The sequence below is a fragment of the Rhinoraja longicauda genome, chromosome 1, assembly GCF_053455715.1.
Source record: "Rhinoraja longicauda isolate Sanriku21f chromosome 1, sRhiLon1.1, whole genome shotgun sequence".
NCBI lineage: Eukaryota > Metazoa > Chordata > Chondrichthyes > Rajiformes > Arhynchobatidae > Rhinoraja > Rhinoraja longicauda.
In genome coordinates this window covers 96,636,855-96,659,731 of record NC_135953.1, presented here as the reverse complement: position 1 = coordinate 96,659,731, position 22,877 = coordinate 96,636,855, and the positions used below count along the sequence as shown (strand labels likewise).

At 42.4% G+C, this 22,877-nt stretch overlaps 2 protein-coding genes across 3 annotated transcripts in view; one reads left to right on the top strand and one right to left on the bottom strand.

Moving 5' to 3' along the window:
* The window catches only part of mttp (microsomal triglyceride transfer protein), a 40,504-nt gene extending 36,626 nt beyond the window's left edge, over positions 1-3,878 (top strand). The window contains exons 17-18 of the mRNA XM_078411464.1: positions 1,559-1,729; positions 3,704-3,878. Of these exons, the coding sequence (XP_078267590.1) occupies positions 1,559-1,729; positions 3,704-3,869 (337 nt within the window). The 3' untranslated portion in view covers positions 3,870-3,878. The remainder of the gene's footprint in view (positions 1-1,558; positions 1,730-3,703) is intronic.
* An 8,257-nt stretch (positions 3,879-12,135) lies between these two features.
* Positions 12,136-22,877, bottom strand: part of LOC144600068 (uncharacterized protein C4orf54 homolog) — a 38,659-nt gene continuing 27,917 nt past the window's right edge. The window contains exon 2 of one of the 2 annotated variants that reach the window (XM_078411442.1): positions 12,136-12,544. The gene's annotated coding sequence lies outside the window, so the exon portion shown is untranslated. Of the gene's footprint in view, positions 12,545-17,820; positions 17,872-22,877 lie in introns of those variants that run through there. The other variant, XM_078411449.1, reaches the window with a different exon arrangement.

The window sequence follows — 22,877 nt, the reverse complement described above, 5'->3', positions numbered from 1 at the left end:
ACTCAAAATGTGGCAATCAACACAATAGGGATGTAAACATAGAAACACAAAAAATAGGTGCAGGAGTAGGCCATTCAGCCCTTCGAGCAAGCACCACCATTCAATATGATCATGGCTGATCATCCTAAATCAGTACCCTGTTCCTGCTTTCTCCCCATATCCTTGATTCCGTTAGCCCAAAGAGCTATATCTAACTCTCTCTTGAAAACATCCAGTGAATTGGCCCCCACGGCCGCCTGTGGTAGAGAATTCAACAGATTCACAACTCTCTGGGTGAAAACGTTTTTCCGCATCTCAGTCCTAAATGACCTATCCCTTATTCTGTGACCTCTGGTTCTGGACTCCCCCAACATCAGGAACATTTTTCATGCATCTAGCCTGTCCAATCCCTTAAGAATTTTTAATGTTTTATAAGATCCCCTCTCATCCTTCTAAATTCCAGTGAATATAAGCCCAGTCGATCTATTCTTTCATCATACGTCAGTCTAGCTATCCCGGGAATTAACCTGGTGAACCTACGCTGCACTCCCTCAATAGCAAGAATGTCCTTCCTCAAATTAGGAGACCAAAACTGCACACAATACTCCAGGTGTGATCTCACCAGGACCCTGTACAACTGCAGTAGGAGCTCCTTGCTCCTTTACTCAAATCCTCTCGCTATGAAGGTCAACATGCCATTTGCTTTCTTCACTGCCTGCTGTACCTGCATGCTTACTTTCGGTGACTGATGTACAAGCACACCCAGGTCCCGTTGCACCTCCCCTTTTCCTAATCCAACACCATTCAGATAATAATCTGCCTTCTTGCAATGCAGTTGGCTGCAATGCCAGTACTCTCTTTGACTAGAGATGAGCTTCAGTTCAGCGTCCCCATTGCTAAGACCAAACTCATCTCTACAACCGGGACTTCCTCTGCCCATCTGCTGAAACCTTCATCCTTGATTTTGTTATCCCTGGCCACCGTAACATTCTCCTCCAGCCTTTCTTTAATCTTCAATCCTTCATTAATTTAATTCAAACTCCACCGGTCAGTTTCCAACCTCACTCAAATCCCACTCGAGCCGACATTGAGCCCCATGTTTGCAAATTTTTACGAGATCAAAGCCGATTTCAACATTCTCATGGTTCTACCTCTTTCTACCATCTTGCAATTCTTTATACATCAGGAAACACCTCTTCAGCTCAGAAACATGAGAAGCTTCGATGTTAACATAAAAGAACACAATGACATCATTTTAGAATGGAGATGAGGAGGAATTTCTTTAGCTAGAGGGTGGGTGAATCTGTCATTGGGTATTTTTAAAATGGAGATTGACAGGTTCTTGTTTAGCAAGGGCATCAAAGATCGTGGGAAGAAAGCAGGAGAACAGGGTTGAGGGAGAAAAATAGATCAGCCATGATCGAATGGTAGAGCAGAATTGATGGGCCGAATGGCCGAATTCAGCACCCATGTCTTATGATCTTATGAATCCAGCATAAAATATAAATGAATAAGATGTTAATGAGCATAATGTTCCATTGTTCAGGGAGTAACTTTTATTTTTCTATTTTCTCTCAAGGGGTGCAATGGTTGTAGTTGGCAACGTCACGGTGGACTCATTGTTTGTACAGAGCGGGCTGGAAGTGAGTGTGGAAACGGAGGCTTTGCTCGATTTTGTCTCCACCGTGAAGTTCTCTGAGTACCCGTTCCTTGTCTGTATGCAGATGGTCAAAGATCAGTTTCCTTTCAGGTGCGAAGCAAGTTAATTCCATTTTGTCAATGAATGAAGAGGAACATTTTAAAGTTACGAAGAGGTTCAGTCGGGTAGCTCGAGGGAAAACTGTCTTTAAACTTGTTGATGGGACTGGAGCTACGAACTTAAAATCAAGTAAATCCAAAAGTGAATGCATACGAAATTATTTTCCAGCAGTTTAGGTTTATTACTGTCACGTGTACCGAGCGAGGTACAGTGAAAAGCTTTGTTTTGGATGAGAACAGGAGATTGGTGACTAAAATTAGAGCACATGGTATTGGGGGTAGGGTGTTGACATGGACAGAAAATTGGTTGGCAGACAGGAAGCAAAGAGTAGGAGTTGATGGGTCCTTTTCAGAATGGCAGGCAGTGGCGAGTGGAGTGCCGCAAGGCTCGGTGTTGGGGCCGCAACTGTTTACCATATATTTTAATGATTTGGAAGAGGGAATTAGAAGCAACACTAGCAAGTTTGCGGATGACACAAAGCTGGGTGGCAATGTAAACTGTGAAGAGGATGTTAGGAGGTTGCAGGGTGACCTGGACAGGTTGTGTGAGTGGGCAGATGCGTGGCAGATGCAGTATAATATAGATAAATGTGAGGTTATCCACTTTGGCGGCAGAAACAAGGAGGCAGATTATTATCTCAATGGAGTTAGGTTAGGTAAGGGGGAGGTGCAGCGAGACCTGGGTGTCTTTGTACACCAGTCACTGAAGGTTGGTGTGCAGGTACAGCAGGCAGTGAAGAAAGCTAATGGAATGTTGGCCTTCATAACAAGAGGATTTCAGTTTAGGAGTAAAGAGGTTCTTCTGCAGTTGTATAGGGCCCTGGTAAGACCACATCTGGAGTATTGTGTACAGTTTTGGTCTCGTAATTTGAGGAAGGACATCCTTGTAATTGAAGCAGTACAGCGTAGGTTCACGAGATTGATCCCTGGGATGGCGGGACTTACATATGAGGAAAGATTGAAAAGACTAGGCTTGTATTCACTGGAGTTTAGAAGGATGAGAGGGGATGTTATAGAAACATATAAAATTATAAAAGGACTGGACAAGCTAGATGCAGGAAAAATGTTCCCAATGTTGGGCGAGTCCAGAACCAGGGGTCACAGTCTTAGAATAAAGGGGAGGCCATTTAAAACTGAGGTGAGAAAAAAAAATTTCACCCAGAGAGTTGTGAATTTGTGGAATTCTCTGCCACAGAGGGCAGTGGAAGCCACATCACTGGGTGGATTTAAGAGAGAGTTAGATAGAGCTCTAGGGGCTAGTGGAATCAAGGGATATGGGGAGAAGGCAGGCACGGGTTACTGATTAGGGACGTTCAGCCATGATCACGATGAATGGCGGTGCTGGCTCGAAGGGCCGAATGGCCTCCTCCTGCACCTATTTTCTATGTTTCTCTAGGAAGGATTAAATAGGATGGAAAAGGTGCAGAGAAAATTTATAGGGATGCTGCCAGGACTCAAGGGTTTAAGTTACAGGGAGAAGTTGGACAGATATGACTATATTCCTTGGTATGCAGGAGGCTGAGGGGTGATCTTATAGTGGTGTATAAAATCATGAGGGGATTAGACAGGGTGTTTGCACAGACTCTTTTTTTCCTCCAGAGTAGGGGAATCAAGAACTAGAGGGCATAGTTCTCTATGAGATTTAATAAGAACTTTTCATTCAGAGGGGGTTGGATATATGGAACAAGTTGAGGCAGGTATTATAACAATATGTAAGACATTTGGACAGGTACATGGTTAGGAAAGGTTTAGAACATATGGGCCAAACATGGGTTTGACCAGCTTAGATGGAGTACCTCGGTTGGCATGGACACGTTGGGCCGAAGGGCCTGTTTCAATGCTGTATGGATCTTTTAGAATTCCAGAATACAGGTCTTGATTGAATATTTTGAAGCAAGCGGGTGTTGATGCACTTCTGAAATGTGGACGCCAGGGAACTCTGCTAATGTACTTTTGACTTTTACAGGCAATTTGTGACCAAGTATGAAAGCTTATCATCAGGAAAATCCTACACCTCTCGGAAAGGCAGGAAATCGGTGATACCTGGATCAGAATTCCCTCTCCACCAGGAAAACTCGGACATGTGCAGAAGGGTGTTTGCAACAGAGTCGGACTCATCAGAATGGTTCTGAGATGTGATTTGTGAGAAGGGGGATGGATGTGGGGGGGGGGAGGGGGTGATAAAAGGAAGCAATCTGTCACTCAACACAAATGCTGCAAAGGGAAGATGCAGAAATAAAACTAAACCAGAGATTAGAAGAAGCTGGCATCAGATACCCAGTAACTAGGGGAATCATTCTAAATGTGAAAAGTGGTCTCTCTGTCTGCCTGTCTGTTGCTGCGATTTTTGAAGCCCTTATGAAATGAATAATTTTAATCAAAGCTGACTGTAGGAAACAGTCAAAACAAGAAACACTTGCATTTTTATTGTGCATTTCGTATCTCTTTCACAGAATTCAAAAGTGGTTTGCAGTTAAATGAATCCTTGTAATGTAGGTAACACAACAGCCAATTTGTCCATAGCAAGTTCCCACAAACAAGCGCTGAGGTAACCCCGTGATAGCCTGCTTTAGTAATGTTGAAGGCGAGGTACAGCTGGTTGAACTGGTCACAGCGCCAAAGACCTGGGTCAATTGTTACCTTGGATGCTGTCTGTGTTAAGATTGCATGTTCTCCCTGTGACCGTGCGTGTTTTCTCCTCATCCCAAAGACGGGTGGGTTTGTAGGTTAATTGGCCTCTAAAATCGTCTCTAGTGTGTAGGAAGTGGATGAAAATAGAATAACATAGGCCTAGTGTGAACAGGTGAACAATGGTCGGAGTGGACTTAGTGGTCCGAAGGCACGTGTCTCACTAAAACTAAAAAAACTATTGGCCAGATGATGTCCAAGATTTTGTTTCTTTTACACTTCACGTGGATTTATTTGCTGTTAAATCTTTTGCCCATTGTTCCTCTCTTCTCCCCCTCCTTCCCTACCACCAGCAGACTGTCAAGAGAGCAGTATAGCAATTAGTTTGAGTAGAGCAAGAACAGATCATGGCAGGAACACTCAGCAGGTCCTGCAGCACCGGTGGAGGGAGAAAAAGTTGGATGCTTCTGGTTAGAGATCTTCAGTAGAACTGGTAGTTAGTCTTAATTTAGAGGGTGGGAGCTGAGAAAGGAAGCCTCTCTGATAGGTTGGGTCTTGGTTGCTAAGGTAATCTCAACGTTTACAGAGCTATTCAGCAATACATTAATACGAGCAGCTAGAGAGCTAGGAAACAAGTGAGGGAAGGGCAAAAGCTGTGAAATGCTGGTCAAATCTTGCTGAAACGAGAATGTTGGAAATGGAGCACAAAGAACTGCAGATGCTGGAACCGTGAGCATAACACAAATTGGTGGAGGAACTCAGCGAGTCAGGCAGCATCTGTGGAGGACTACGTTTCTGGTCGGGACCCTTCAGTCTGGTTTTCAGGTGGCATTTTTGTTGTGGACCCTAATTCGGATTGAATCGTCTGAGAAAGGATCCCGACCCAAAATATCGCTTGTCCATTCCCTCTACAGGCCTGCTGAGTTCCTCCAGAACATTGTGTTTTGCCAGAAATGATGTTTAATTAGTTTCAGTGGAACCCTTTCTGGACCATGGAATCATGAAAACATGGCACAGAAGGAACACATCGGTTTACACATGCTGAATGAGTGATGTGCCTTCCAGAGCAACGAGCTTCCATTTCCTTTTCAGGGCTGGTTTCACAACCCTGGGAACTGTGTAGAGTTGATCCAAGAGTCTTTTGCAAAGAGTGAACACTGCCAAAACTCTGTTCTGAAGAAAGGAAGGTCTTCCCCTTCTAAAGAGTCTGAAGAAGAGTTCCAGACAGAAACTAGTCTGTCCATTCCTACCACAAACCTGTTGAGTTCCTCCAGCACTTTATGTTTTGCTCAAGATTCCAGCACCTGCAGTTCCTGGTGTCTCCTCCCACACCTGTCCACCTGAAGTTGAGTACGGGCATGCGCCAGCCAGAGGCTACGGCCGAGGGTCAGTCATCTGGAGAAATGCCCAGGGTTCCAGGGAACGTGTTACTGAAAGATGGGCAGCAACAGGGCGGCACGGTGGCGCAGCAGTAGAGTTGCTGCCTTATGGTACCAAAGACCCGGGTTTGATCTTGACTACGGGTGCTGTCTGTGCGGAATTTGTACTTTCTTCCTGTGACCGCATGGGTCTTCTCCGGGTACTACAGTTGCCTCCCACGTTCCAAACAAACGCAGGTTTAATTTGCTTCTGTAAATTGTCCCTAATGTGTTGGATAGAACCACTGCACGTGGTGAGCGATGGGTGGCATGGACTTGGTGGGCTGAAGAGCCTGTTTCCACGCTGTATCTCTAAAACTAAAAACTAACACCAGTCGGGTAATGGGGTGAACTTTTCCAGACTCTCTCCAGCCACATGCAGCACAGCATTATGGATGATGACTCTGGGTTTCTCTTTGGATGGAAAGGGTCTCTGAGCCATGGTAATCAAGATCCAACATAGACGAAGATTTAAATAGAAAATTAACTCACCATACTTGTACCTCCCTGCAAGACACAAAGTGCTGAAGGAACTCAGCTGGTCAGGCAACAACTATGCAAGGAATAGACAGATGACGTTTCAAGTCAAGACCCTTCTTCAGAGGAGAATCGTCTTATAACTCCCAGGCTGACGTTTAGAATTATTTTTCAATTTGGATGAATTCACTTTCCCTTCAAGGCTGTATGTGTTAATTTAATACTTTTGTGATGTTTACTTTTTTATTGTGTATTTAAAGTTTTTTTAATGTAGGTGGAAATTGAACAGCTTCCAATTCAGGGGTTAAAACTGTTGTAAATTCAGACACAGCCAATTATGTAATTGAAAATAAAATAAGTTGGGGAAAGAGCATGGTTTGTACAGAGAGGTAATTTTTCAGCAATATTTGGGCTCTTGTACCATAGTGATGTTTGTGAAAAGTGTTGTTTACAATTGTCCTGTGACATTTACTGGAATATCATTTTTTAAAAGATCACAACTGTGAGTCTGTGCTTTCTGAGCCAGGAGTTCCTGCGAACATTTCCGCACCAAGACACAGAACCGACACAACCAGCCATTTGGGCATCTGGTTTGATGTGGCTAATTGTGGCCAGGCATATTCATATAACCTCCAAGCTCACATTCTCACCTCTGCTCTTCCATCGATGACCCACCACCCACAGCCAAAGGGTTCCACTGAAACTAATCCAATTTGTTATCCAATTGGGTGATTCTCAATCATGCAGCCCATCATCAATATTTTTATAACGACTAATAATAAAAAGAAATCAATGAAAATAAGAATAACGCTTGTCTGTTCTCTGTATGTTTTCTGTTCCAATAGAGGCCTGTAAATACATCTTTAGTTCCTGGAGGCATTGGCAACCTCCAGCAATTTGTCACCTGAAGTTATCAGGAATTATAGTTGTGCACACTAAAAACTCAATAAGATCACCCCTCATCTTCAGTCTTATTCTTGGAACAAAGAGTTGATTGGAAAAGGGAGTTCAGGAAAATCATTTAGCATTTTGGCATAGCTAACCCAGATGATTTCAGTGGCAGTCAGTGGAAAGTTTCCTGCTGCAGGGTTGTGCCAGCATCTTTGACACAGATACCATTGCATTAAATATCCTTGTTGCCTCTGGCCATCTGGGGACATGAATGAGCAAAACACAAACTGCTGGAGGAACTCAGCGGGTCAGGAGGCATCTATGAAGGGAATGGACAAACAAGGTCGGGACCTCTCCTCAGACTGATGGTCAATAGTGAATCTCCTTTCATAGGTTATGGTAAATACAGAGCTCCTTTGATCCTCAGCTTGTACCCTACCAGCCTTCATTTTCAATGGATCATTTTTGTAATTTCCCACAGTTTCAACGGTCCAATGGTTCTTTCTTGTCACGTACAAACTGCCAGGTGAAATTCTTTTTGCATAGCTCACATATGCACAGGTCGCCATATTTTCATTTACTAGAGTACACAGTTCAGTCCAGGCGCTCAATGTACTGGAGCGGCTCCCGATCCAGGTAAGGCCCAGGCTGCTGCAGGGCCTCCGTTGCCCTTGACCGGCTCGGCCCATGAACCAATGTTCCTGTCCTCAGCCGACCGCCTCTGTGTCCTGCAGCCGACCTTGAAGGTGCTGGAGCCAATCCCCGGTCCCTATCCTACCGGCCCACTCCTCGTGTCCATCATTATTACCGGCTCCCTCCTCCTCTACTATCTAGTCTTCAAGGCTGAGCTCAGCGGCTTCCGAGCCCCCCCCCCTGCAGGCAGTGGCCTGCCGGGTCCTTCACAGCAGTGAGCAAGGCCTGCCTTGGGACATTGCCTTTGTGATCTCCTGGTCCCATTCTTCCATCTGCAACAACAACTCCTCTTCTCTCACCACTCTCCCCTGTAACCGCAACAGATACAACACCTGGAGACACAAGAGACTGCAGATGCTGGAATCCCGAGTAAAAAAACAAAATGCTGGAGGAAATCAGATCAGGCAGCCTCTGTGAAGGGAATGAACTGATGACATTTCAGATTAGAGATCCTTCTTCAGACTGAGCAGAAACCAATGATTTGTTAATCAGCGGATCCGGAAGTTTTACAATATCCCATTTTCTTTTCCTTGTTGGTATTAATCACTGTCGCAGGTTGCCATTGAGCTATTTGCTGCAATTCTCCCAGGGATTAAAGACAAGGGTTCAATAGAAGATACGTATGGCTCTCATAATTGGTAGTTTCTCCCAAACTTGCAACCTTTGTTGGCAAGATCAATGGTAGTTGACACACTGACATCTGCAGGTTCCTCTGAAAGTTGCATGGTGTGGTGACTTGTAAACACATTGCTATCTTATTACCATCGATTGACTCAGTCATACAGCATGGAAACAGGCCCTTCGGCCCAACTCATCCATGCCAATCAACATGCCCCATCAAAGCTTGTCGCATTTGCCCTCGTTTAGCCCATATCCCTCTAAACCTTATATACCTGTCCAAATGTCGTTTAAATGTCGTTATGTAGCTGCCTCAACTACTTCCTCTGGCATTTCCTTCCATATACCCACTGTGTGGGAAAGTTGCTTCTCAGGTGTCTATTAAATTTTTTCCCTCTCACCTTAAACATATACCCTCTTGATACCCCTACACTGTACATTCATCCTATCTATTCCCCTCATAATCTTATACACCTCTATAAGATCACCCCTCAGCCTCCAGCACTCCAAGGAATAAAGTCCTAGCCTGCCCAAATTCTCCCTGTAGCTCAGACCCTCGTGTAAATCCTGGAACTCCCACCTTTGCACAATTGTACTTGAAAACTTGACAATGTGGTTTACTAGAAACGGCAAATGCTGGAATCTTGGGCAAAATACAAAGTGCTGGAGGAACTCAGTGGGTTAGGCAGCATTTGTGGGGGCAATGGATAGATGATGATTGAGGTTGAGATCCTTCTTACACTGATGAAGGGTCCACAAGACATAGGAGCAGAATTAGGCCATTCATCCCATCGAGACTACTCCACCATTCAATCATGGCTGATCTAATTTTCCCTCTTTGATCAAGACCTATCAATCTTCAACTTAAAAATACTCAATGTCTTGGCCTCCACAGTTGCCTGTGGCAATGAATTCGATATATTCATCACCCTCTGACTATAGAAAATCCTCCTATTTTGAAGGTACGTCATCCTTTTATTTTGAGGCTGTGTCCTCTGGTTCTAGACTCTCCCATTTGTGGAAACATCCTTTCCACATCCACTGTCGAGGCCTTTCATTATCTGATGTTCCAATGAGATCCCCCTGTCATCCTTCTAAACTCTTGACCTGAATGAACAGACCATCGTCTGCCATTCCCTCCACAGATGTTGCCTGACTTGCTGAGTTCTTCCAGCACATTGTGTTTTGCAGTAGAAATCAAGAACAATAATTCATGATTAACCGTTATCATGCACCTGCTGCATGTGAGATATTGTGACCCACTCTGGGAGCAAACTTCGAGAGGGTTTAAGAGAAATTTACTTAGATGTTCACTAGTTGTGAATAAACTGAAGCTAGTTGTTCTTCAAAAACAAAGGAGATTGGAGCATGATCCAATGGGGGTACATAAAGTCATGAATTGTTCAGAGTATATAGAGTTACGCTGTTCCCATTCGAGGACGGTTCAAGAACCAACATGTTCATGTGCTGTTCTTCGTTCTATTCCAAAAGAAAGCTCAGTTTGGCGATACAACATGGAAACAGGCCTTTCTGCCCATACTGACCACTGATTCGCCGTTCACACCAGTTCTAGGTTATCCCACTTTCTCACCGACTCCCTACACTCCAGGGGGCAATTTACAGAGGCCAATTAACCTACAAACCTGCACGTCTTTGGGATGTGGGAGGAAACCGTGGCACCCAGAGGAAACACACAGGGAGAGCGTGCAAACTCCACACGGCCAGCTCCCGAGATCACGATCGAACCCGGGTCTCTGCTGCTGTAGGGCAGCAGTTCTACCAGCTGCGCCACAGTGCCGAAGTTGAATGAATAATTTTTTTAACGTAACAACTGGTTATGTTCTACATTGGAAGGGACCACTAGAGGTACTAGTGAAGGCTGATTTTGGCTGTAAAGCACTTTGTAAGGTCCTGAAATGGATGTGGAAGATGGGAGAGAAAGGTGGTCATTTCTCTTCATCGACCATTTATTTCCATCTGCTTGTTCTGCAGACCCACTGCAAGGAAGAAATCGTAGTTCAGCGAGTTCAGATTTCAACTTGCCTCCTGTCGCTCTCTTTCAGTTTACATGCCAATTCCACAAGCACCTGCTCAGGCTTTGACTGCTGACGGTCCCTGGCAGCATGGCTCGGTACCTTAAATATCATTTTCAGTCTGCCTAGACTGTCACCCACATTCTTCCCGTAATTCATTTAGCTTCACTCGAAAGAGTGCGTGGCTATGGTATTACTGCTGAAGTGAAGCCTGCAGCCACAAGCTGGCTTGTCCTGCAGTGCACTGTGATTACATCATTCTGTTTCTGCTTTGGATCAAAAGCTTAAAGACAAGTCAACCTTGTTGAACCGACTGTAATTAGGTCAACTTGTTGGCATCTGTCACGAAACATCTTGACAAAGAAATGTAAGATAGGATGAAGTGAAAAAAAATTAAAACTCAACTAAGCTGACTACAGGTGCTGTCTGTACAGAGTTTGTACGTTCTCACTATGACCGCATGGTATTGATGGAGAGCCCATGTTAAGAATAATCATCAGTGGGTTAAAAAGCTAGAAGAACACAGTACAGCAGCATCAGTGACTGACTTCACCATTACTTTATTGTCAAGTGCTTTGGAAAATCATGATATGTAACAGGAATGCATAACTTTTATCTGTTCATGAGAAGTTCCAAACAAATTATTTAATAATTCAATACTTTTAATTTTACTTTAAATTTTAATTTATTGTTAAGTAATTTAAACAATATTTCAGCATTAAATTATGAATATTCATTTTGAATATTTAATTTGTAATTAGTGCAAAACCAAATTCCTGTGTAATTCACAAATCTCTGGAGAGTTGCTCCAGCATTTTGTGTCTACCTTCGATTTAAACCAGCATCTGCAGTTCTTTCCTACACTTCCTGTGTAATTCGTCTGAGGACAAATTTTAATGCAAACACTATGTCTAACACAAGTCATTATTATAACTTAAAGAAATGTAGTGAGGTTTTTTACCGAAAATAAACACAAAGTGCTGGAGCAACTCAGTGTGTTAGGCAGCATCTCTGAAGAAAAAGGACGGGTGACGTTTTGGGTCGAACCCTTCTTCAGACTGAAATTAGAGTGGGGGAACTGGAGGTAGGAAAAGACCAGCACAAATCAGGGCCAGCACTAGATGACCAAGGAAGGGCCCATAATGGTCCATTGTTGGCTGGGGAAGAGGTGATAACGAAGGGATATACAGATGCAAACAGTGGAACTAGTAGGATGACTAGGGTGGGGAAGGGGAGAGGAGAGAGGAAATGTAGGGGTTACTTGAAATTAGATGAATCAATGTCCATGCTGCTGGGTTGTAAACTGCTCAAAGGTTTTTTTAGTTTAGTTTAGAGATATAGCTTTGAAACAGGCCCTACAGCCCACTGAGTCCATGTCAACCATTGATCACACGTTTACATTACTTCTATGTTACCCCACTTCCACATCCACTCCTTACACACTATTGACAATTTTACAGAGGCCAATTAACCTACAAACCCACACGTTTTTCTATACGAGTACAAGTTAGTAGAACTGATTTCAATATTCCATCTATCAACCAAAACCTGTGGAGAGAAAAAACAAACTAAAGTAGTCATTGGAAAATGACATGATCTTTATTAGGCAAATCCAATACATACAAATCATTGGCTCACATATTATTTATTTTTTATAAAGAAATAAGAAACAATCCATCTATTAACACTAAAAAATACTTTCCGTTTGTGCAATACCGGACAAGTGCAATTTCCAAATTTGTAACAATGTCTTTACATTGCTTCATCTTTAACTATGAGAACTTTTCAAGTTGATTTCTCTCTGTTCATTAGTGCTGTTAAATTCCTCTTCAATGTCACCTCCTGATCCTTGCTCTCAACCAATCGGTCAACTTCCATCTTCCACCAACCCCGGTGAAACTATCGTGACTTCAGTCAGTGCAGTCCATCCACCTTGCACCTCATACAATCTTCGCACATGCTTTCACATTCTTCTCTCTGCCACTGCACACTTGGCATGTGTAAACAGTGTACATTCTAGACAATGACAAGCTCCAAACACTCCGTGTACTGAAACATTCAAGACAAAAGTCAGCTGGGTGGACGGTGGGAAAGGGATCACAGCCCACCCAGGGCATCTTATCATACTTGACAATATTTTTAAGTAATTTCTCTCTAGTCAATGAAAGCACCAACCAATGTGATAGAAAGGAAGAAAATAATTAAAACAAAAAGAAAAAACTGGCAGCTTTTACAGTTTGCAGCAGGTTCTGAAATTTGACAACAGTTGTGAACAGGACACATTCCAGACAAATAATGTAACATCTTAAATCAGACATGAACAGTGCAGACTGGAACCCCCTCCTTACTCAACTGACACCACTGGCATTCGAGCTGCTTGTCCGATCATTTTACAAATACCTCAGTGGTGTCAACAAATGTGGAAAGGAATGCTCCAATGCTGTGGCCAAAACAATGTGTTTTTTAAAATATACAGTTTAGATCTTTTTCCTGAAGTTGTAACCCTGTAAACCTTCACCCCCATGTACACTTCCATAACCCTTTTAGTCACAAAAACATCAAGGGGATTTTTCCTGGCCCTCCGTTACGGCTTTCTGGACTGCCAGGAGCGTCAGGACATCAACTCTAATGAAACCCTTTCCATATTTTCTATGAAGCAGACATGAGTATGTTTGTAAATTTTGCTACTTTTGGAGAGGTGCTTTAAACATGTATTATACACATACACACACATGAATCACTAATAATTATGGGGGGGGGGGGGGGGGAGGGGAGAGGGGATGGGAAACAAGATGAGGCCCCATCCTTATGGGAACTCTCTTTAAACAGCCCTGCTTTAATTTTGTGGACATAAAAAGCATAAGGAACGCGGCAGATGCTGGAAATGTGAATATAGAATTGAGAACGTTGGAAATACTCAGGCGGCACCTGTGGAGAGACAAACAGAGCTGATGACTGTGGGTCAGTAACCTTCAACCAGTTTGCCTCTCTTTGGACTCCCCAAAAAACAGATAAAGTGAATGTAACTGACATCCATAAGCTAGGGTACCGTCCGATTCACCTCTACCTCAATGCGGACATTGTCTCTAGAACTGGTGCGCTACAATGCTGAGAACTATATTCAGCACTCTGTATCTTCCTATTGTTATTACTCTATCTACAGCACTAGAGTTTGGCTTGATTGCATTTATGTATATTATCTCATCCGACTGAATAGCATGCAAAACAAAACTTTTCATTGGACCTCGGTGCACGTGACAAAAATAAACCCAAACTTATTCTCTTTCCTTCCATCTTTTTCAAAAACACAATTACTGAGTTGTATTTAAACATGTTGAAGCACAATGCTATTATCCAAAATGAATTATAGTAATTAATGTAGATACATAGCATGAACGTTTAACAAAACAAAGTGCTTCAGGAACTCAGCAGGCCATGCAACGTCTGTGGAGGGAATGGACAGATGATGTTTTGGGTCAAGACCCTTCTTCAGACTCGAGTGTGAAGCCCAACCCAAAAAGTCTTAAGAAGGGTCCCGACCCAAAACATTGCTTATCCATTTCCCTCCACAGATGCTGCCTGACCCGCTGAGTTCCCCCATCATTTTGTGTTTTGCTCAAGATTCCAACATCTGCAGTCTCTTGTGTCTCCATGAATGTTTAACTTCACCCTGCTAGGCTTAAAGCATCTTGTCCTGAGCCATGACGATTTTTACAAAGGAAATGTATTGTGGTAGGAGACAAAAATCTAAATACCAACCCTTGACATTCAACAACAGTACGATCACCCAATCCGCAACCATCTATGTCCTAGACATCACTATTAACCAGAGAATTAACTGAAGCAGCCACCAAGTACCATGGGTATAGGACCTGGCCTGAGGTGGGTATCCAATGATGAATGATCTCTACCAAGCACCACAAAAGCCGACCATTATCCACCTTTCATTCTCTTTGCGTGTGAAAAGGAGCGAAAATATCAGATTGTCGAGTTACAGTCAAACTTTAGTAGGAATCTACCCTGGTCACTGTTTGACAGTAAACACTTTAAGACTGACCAAATCCTATACCGAAGAAACCACTGCAGCCAAATAAGATTTTCCAATGACAGCTCTGAATCTTTACTGGCCCTTTTGCATAGAATTTCCTGACTTCACTCCCAGATGCTTTGTTGTAACTTTGCAGCACTGTGGTTTATATTAGCTGAGTGGGGTGCAATATTGAATTTGGTGTTCGAATATGCAAAAGTTAGTTTTTGTCATCTGAGTTGCTTATGAACTCGTAATCTGAAAATGCACACATTTTGGAACAACGTACTCAAAAACACCTCTGAAAAAATAAAATGTCCTGTTCGATCTTGATTAAACAAAGCCCAACATAGACATAAGGAGAGACAAGGAGACAAGTGCTGAGGAACTAGGTCAGAGAGGGGCATTAAAATAGCATCTGGAAAGAGCAGAGATGTTAGGGAGGAAATTCCACAGCTTAGGACTTGACAACTGAAGTTCATCAGTGGTTAGGAATTTAAAATCAGAGATAACCAACAGGTGGCAGAGTAGTGCAGCTGGTAGAACTGCTGCCTCACAGCATCAGGGTTCAATTCTGACCTAGGGTGCTGTCTATGTTGATTTTGTACGTTCTCTCTGTAACTGCATGGGCTTCCTCCCACATCCCAAACACATGCGGGTTTGTGGGTTATTTGGTACTCTGCAAATTGCCTCCTAGTCATAGAACCATACAGCGTGGAAACAGGCCCTTCGGCCCAACTTGCCCACGCCAACCAACATGCCCCATCTACACGTCTACCTGCTCATGCTTGGCCCATAACCCTCTGAACCATGTACCTGTCCAAATGTCTCTTAAATGTTAGTGTGTAGGGAGTGGATGTGAAAGGGGGATGACATGGAACCGGTATAAACCCGTGTAGCACTCCGGGTTCTCTGCATTTGTCTTTCAGGTCTGTTTTAGTTAGAGGTACAGCATGGAAACAGGCCCTTCGGCCCACTGAATCCATGCCTGCCAAAATGCCCCACCTAAGCTCGTCCCATTTGCCTGTGTTTGGCCCATAGCCCTCTGAACCTTTCCTATTCATGTATCTGCCCAAATGCCTTTTAAATTCTGTTACAGTACCTGCCTCAACTACCTCTTCTGGTAGCTTGCAAAATGTGTAGGAAGGAACTGGAGATGCTGGTTTAAACTGAAGATAAAAGCCAGAGTAACTCAGCGGGTCAGGTAGCATCTCTGGAGAAAATGAATAGGTGATATTTTGGGTAGAAACCCTTCTTGCGTTCTGAGGAAGGGTCTTAACCTGAAACATCACCTATTTTTTTTTCTCCAGCGATGCCACCTGATCTTCTGAGTTACTCTAGCTTTTTGTGTCTATCTTCTGGAAGCTTGTTCCATATACCCACCACCTGCACAAAGCATGTTCATCTCTCTTGCACCTTTACTAAATGTTGTCTCTAGACTAAGGTATATATTTTACAGGGAATAATTCTCAGGGCTACAGTAAAGGTGAATGAGATGTACAGGCTGGAAGTTTCACTTCGAGCTGGCACAGGTTCATTGGACTGAATGGCCAAAGCAATTTTATGAGTTACCCAAAAGCTTTTAAAAAAATATGTTGTATTCAACAATAATGGGTTTCTCCTGCAGAAATGTTGATGCTTCTGGGAAGGGTTGTTGGGAATCGTCTCAAAAAACAAATTAGAAATCACCCAACTGTGAGCCGAGGCTGTGAGGCAAACCCTCAGATTGTTGGGAATGCCTGCCTGGGAGGGCAAGCCCCATGTTACATACCATCCTGCTCTGCATCACCATAAAGCGTGCAGTGAAACTGGTGCGTCTGTTCCAAGGTAACATCCCAACGCAACCTCTGCCTCGCACTGACTGTCCCTAACCCCACCATGGAGGCAAGTGGAACGTCTGCAGGAGAACCTGCAGCTACAATAAGGAGGATCCTAGCCAGGCAATGCAGCTGAGTATTTCCAATATTTGTCAAAAAAATAAGCATGCTATTGCCTAATGGGTGACACAGTATGTAACCAATGTTTCTCACCTGATACTACAGTAGTGCAAACGATATTGATAGAAACCCTGAGAAATGTTGGAAAACGTGTAAACAGAAAGGCTCTGAATCTGACGTAGCACCCACACTTTCCCTGATAAGCTAAAAGGATCGCCGTGCACATCAATACTGCTCTGGACCAGGAGCAACACTCCACGCAGAGCACAGTCACAAGGTAATTTGACATTTTAAACTGAACGGCATACCACTAAGTTGTGACTGTGATTTGTATCCAAATCTGATTGAAAACAATGCAGCTTGGTAAAGGCATATGTATAAATGAGAATTAATTTACACTTCCAGCACAGTTCATCACAATGTCTATGTGCACCCAGAGGAGTGGTTCCCTCGTGAGAAAGCAAGCTGTAAAACTAATTCTATAACACTTAAATAGCACAATGCAAGGGAGAGAAGAGTACACACTAAAACAGCAAGGTCTACAATTTTCTATCAGTACTATGATCGTGATTAATGTGTTCCACCGTATTATCATCTCTGCTAGGGACCCGTGCATTTTACGGACTGTTTAAGTGCTGGAAAATTAACACTGATTTGTTCAAGGAAATCAAACGCTGTAATCAATGAATATTTTTGTTTAAAATAAAATTAAGCAGCTTCAAACAAAATACTATCGGACAATGAAGTGAAGTAATCCCCAAATGGTGGCAGAATGAGCAGGTAGGCATCTAGTTCTTTTTTTTAAAATCTAGAGAACTTGGATCAAACATTTTGTTTAAAATCTAAAGATAGATATGGAGCTCTATAGATATGGAGTACTATTAATAAAAAGCTAGTTGAAGCTTTGAAACCTTCATAAAAGCTTTCCTGGTTGAGGGATACTCCTGGGGAATTTTGTCCTTTACTTTTTTGTTTCTCACAGTTAATCCCAGAGAAAATGAAAAATCTTCTTCAGCGTTCTGACATTACAAATATAAAACAAGCACACATTTGGCTAGGATCATTCAGTATCACAAGCAGGATAGTGGCTTATCGAGGGCTCATTGCATCATCCAAGCCAAGTGCTGTCATGCACAAGGTTACTACATTAACAACCATTTGTAATGTTGAGCAAAAACACAGATGTAGACCGTGTTGGTTGTAATTAATAACAGGGCATCGATACTCTGGCATAAAATAATACTTGTATATACTTCCAAAAAGCATGGTACTTAATTTTATTCTGAACAATAATGCAATTATAGTAAACACACATTACTACATTTTAGAGTAGGAAAATCTAAGGAAGGTTTAAATAGTTTTCTTGCTTTGTAAAGCAGTCTTCTGACAACTTTCTTCTTCCATATCTTCTCCTGGATAAACATAGATAATACCATAATTAGTCTCAAAGATTGCATGGCGACATGTATAATCTGCCATTCCATTTAAACCTTATAGATAGAAACTATCCGCTGATAAATGCTATAGATTATTCTACCACTAAAGGAGAACATGCAGCACCCTACACCTGGGTCAGCTCTTTGAGCAAGTAATTCAACAAATTCCTCATGGTCTTGCACTCATTTCATATTTTTATCCAATACTGATTTGAAAGTTGTAATTTAATCTAATCCCACTGGCCTTTCTAGCAGCAAGTTCCATTGGACATAAAACAGTACAACAAAGCACAGGAAGTACTAACATAGTACAATAGTTCAGCACAGGAACAGGCAAATCTCCTCTGCCTGCATGTGATCCATATCCCTCCATTCCCTGCAAATCCACATGTCTTTCCAAAAGCCTTTTAAACATCATGATTGGATTTACTTCCTTCACCACCAGCCCTACTTCCTCCATCACTAGCGTGTTCCAGACACCCACCATTCTTTGTGTAAAAAACCTGTCCCACACATATCCTTTCAACTTTGTCCCTCTGACGTTACAGCTATGCCTTCTCGTCTTTGACATTTTCACCCTGGGGGATAAAGGTTTTGACTGTCTACCAAAGACTTTGTGTGTGAAGAAAAATGTGTTCACCAAATCTGGTCATGGAGCATGGAAACATGCCCTTCAGCCCATCTAATCAATGCTGAGCAAGATGCCCCATCTAAGCTAGCTCCATTTGTCTACACTTAGCTCGGATCCCTCCAATCCCTTCCTTCTACCTGTTCAAGTGTCTTTTAATTGTTGTTACGTTATAGTACCTGCCTTAACTACATCTTCTGCAACTGGTTTCATACATCCACCACCCTCTTTGTGGAAAGGTTGCCCCTCAGGTTCCTATTAAATCTTTCGCCTCACGCCTTAAACCTACGTCCTCTGGTACTTGATTCTCCTACTCTGGGTAAAAGACTATGTGCAATCATCCTATCAATTCTCCTCATCGTTTTATACATCTCTAAGATCACCCCTCCTCCTCTGCTCCAAGGAATAAAGTCCTAACTTGCCCAGTCTCTCCTTATAGTTCAGGTCCTTGAGTCCTAGCAATAGTCTCAAAAATCTTCTCTGCACACTTTCCAACTTAAATAATATCCTTCCTAGAAAGTGACAAAAACTGATTGCAATACTCCAAGTACAGCCTCACCAACATGTTATACAACTGTAACATAACGTCTCAACACAATACCTTGACTGATAAAGCCCAATGCACCAAAAGCCTTATTTCCCACCCTATCTTCCTGTGACTCCACATTCAGAGAACTATGTACCTGCACCCCTAGATTCCTTTGTTCTACAACACCCCCCATGGCCCTACCATTCACTGTAAAAGTCCTGCCCTGGATTGACTTCCCAAAATGCAAGATCTCACATATATGCACTAAACTCCATTAACCATTTCTCAACCCACTGCCCAACTGATCAAGAGCCTGCTGTAATTTTTGAAAGCCATCTTCACTATCTACGATACCACCTTTTTTGTGTCATCTGCAAACTTACTAGTCATGCCTTGAACATTCTCATCTAAATTGTTGACATAAACCGCAAACAGCAATTGGCCCAGCACCAATCCCTGAGGTACACCACTAGTTACAGGCCACCAGGTCGAAAAACAATACTTCCATTGACTGTCCCAAGTTCCCTGGTCCTCGTGTCTCTCTCCACAGTAAAAAGAGGAATAATACACATTGAGGACCTTGCCCATCTCCTGACGCTCCACACAGAGTTGACTGTTTTGATTCCTGAGGGGCACATTCTCTCTCTGGTTACCATTTTCCCTTAATGTAGTTATAAAATCTCTTGGGATTATCCATAATATTATTAAAGGTTTTACTAAAGTCCATACAAGCAACATATAGACACATCTTCAAATACAGCGCCCTCCATGTTTGGGACAAAGACCCATCATTTATTTATTTGCTTCTGTACTCCACAATTTGAGATTTGTTATAGAAAAAATCACATGTGGTTAAAGTGCTCATTGTCAGATTTTAATAAAGGCCATTTTTATACATTTTGGTTTCACCATGTAGAAACCATAGCAGCGTTTATACATTGTCCCCCCATTTCAGGACACCATAATGTTTGGGACACAGCAATGTCATGTAAATGAAAGTAGTCATGTTTAGTATTTTGTTGCATATCCTTTGCATGCAATGACTGCTTGAAGTTTGCGATTCAAGGACATCACCAGTGGCTGGGTGTCTTCTCTAGTGATGCTCTGCCAGGCCTGTATTGCAGCCATCTTTAGCTTATGCTTATTTTGGGGGCTAGTCCCTTTCAGTTTTCTCTTCAGCATATAAAAGACATGCTCAATTGAGTTCAGATCAGGTGATTGACTTGGCCACTCAAGAATTGGCCATTTTTAGCTTTGAAAAACTCCTTTGTTGCTTTAGCAGTATGTTTGGGATCATGGTCTTGCTGTAAAATGAACCGCCGGCCAATAAGTTTTGAGGCATTTGTTTGAACTTGCGCAGATAGAATGTGTCTATACACTTCAGAATTCATTATGCTACTACCATCAGCAGTTGTATCATCAATGAAGATAAGTGAGCCAGTACCTTCAGCAGCCATACATGCCAAGGCCATAACACCCCCACCACCGTGTTTCACAGATGAGGTGGTATGGTTTGGATCTTGGGCAGTTCCTTCTCTCCTCTATACTTTGCTCTTGCCATCACTCTGATATAAATTAATCTTTGTCTCATCTGTCCACAAGACCTTTTTCCAGAACTGTTGTTGCTCTTTTAAGTGCTTCTTGGCAAACTGTAACCCGGCCATCCTATTTTTGCGGCTAACCAGTGGTTTGCATCTTGCAGTGTAGCCTCTGTATTTCTGGTCATGAAGTCTTCTGCGGACAGTGGTCATTGACAAATCCACACCTGACTGCTGAAGAGTGTTTCTGATCTGTTGGACAGGTGTTTGGGGTTTTTTCTTTATTGTAGAGAGAATTCTTCTGTCATCAGCTGTGGAGGTCTTCCTTGGCCTGTCAATCCCTTTGCGATTAGTAAGCTCACCAGTGCTCTCTTTCTTCTTAATGATGTTCCAAACAGTTGATTTTGGTAAGGCTCAGGTTTGGCTGATGTCTAACAGTTTTATTCTTGTTTCTCAGTCTCATAATGGCTTCTTTAACTTTCATTGGCACAACTTTGGTCCTCATGTTGATAGACAGCAATAAAGGTTTCCAAAGGTGATGGAAAGACTGGAGGAAACACTGGGTGCTGAGAGCACTCTTATACCTACATTAAGGAGGTCTTAATTAATAAGCTCTCTTATACCTGCAATGAGACAATTAAACACACCTGAGCATTTACAAATGCCTGTGAAGCCATGTGTCCCAAACATTATGGTGCCCTGAAATGGGGGGACCATGTAGAAACACAGCTATAATTTCTACATGGTGAAACCAAAATATATCAAAATACCCTTTAATAAAATCTGACAATGTGCACTTTAACCAAATGTGATTTTTTCTATGACAAATCTCAAATTGTGGAGTACAGAGGCAAATAAATAAATGATGGGTCTTTGTCCCAAACATTATGTAACTCATAATTATTATTATCACAACATTATGCACTGTAACTCAAACAAATTCTTAAGACACAATCTCCCACATAAAAAACCATGCTAACTACCCCTAATCAGCCTCTGTCTCTTATGCATTTAAATGCATTTATATTTTATCCCTTTGCATCCTCTTCAGTAACTTATCTACCTTGGATGTTTGCCTCACTGGTGTATAGTTCCTAGTCTTTTTCTTGCAACCCGTCTTAAATAGAGGCATAACATTTGGTTGTAGGGAGTTTTGATGTGGATTTGGGTATGGAGTGTACAGCTCCAGTTATTGGAGAGTCTAGGACCAGAAGGCATCGCCTCAAAATAAAAGGACTTACCTTTAGAATGGAGATGGGGAGGAATCTATTTAACCAGAGGGTGGTGAATCTGTAGAATTCATTGCCACAGACAGTGGTGGAGGCCAAGTCAAAGGTGATGAGGAGAAGGCAGGAGAACGGGGTTGAGAGGGAAAAATATATCGTCCATGATCGGATGGCAGAGACGACTTGATGGATCGAAGGGTGGTGCAAACATGATGGGCCGAATGGCCTAATTCTACCTCTCTTCTGGTCTTATCTGCCACCTTCCAGTCATCCAGCACCTCATGTGAGACTAATGATTGATATATCTCAAATTCCTCAAATATCCCTCAAATTCAATTTCTTTTTCTTCAAAAAAGTTTTAAATTTATTTTACATCTCTCTCAGGCTTTCCAACTGATAAAAACAAAATGTTTTTAAAACTTAGCAGGGCAAGCAGCCTATGTGGTAAGAGAAATAATATTAAAGTTTCAGGTGAAAGGCCAGTTCTGACTACAGTCTCCAACTTGAAACACTAACTTGGATTCTCTTTCCAAAGATGCTGCTTGACCTGCTGAGTGGTTCCTGCATTTTGTTTTTATTTCAGATTTGCAGCATCTGGTTTTTGATGTTCAATGAAGAAGCACTCTCCCTATTTAGTAAAACCTCATTATTTTGTACACCTACACTAAATCTCACCTTGACCTTCTCTGCACCAAGGAGTACAACTCCGACTTCTCCATGCACTTCCCATTAACTTAATAATAATAAATTTTATTTGTCATATGTAGGTTGGCACAGGGTCAACGGTACAATGAAATGTATTTGACAAGACAACGGGTCACCTCAGCAGTAATATTCTAAGGATAAATAAGATTTTAAAAATGACATTAGTAAGGTAAAAAGACAATATTAAAAAAATCAACATATATGATTTGAAATGTGTTTATGAGTTCAGAAGCCTGATGGCCTGATGGTAGAAACTGTTCTTAAGTCTGGTGGCACACGCAGCCATACTCCTGTATCGTCTGCCTGACGGTAACAAGGAGAACATCCTGCGTGCTGGGTGGCTGTGGTCCTTGATG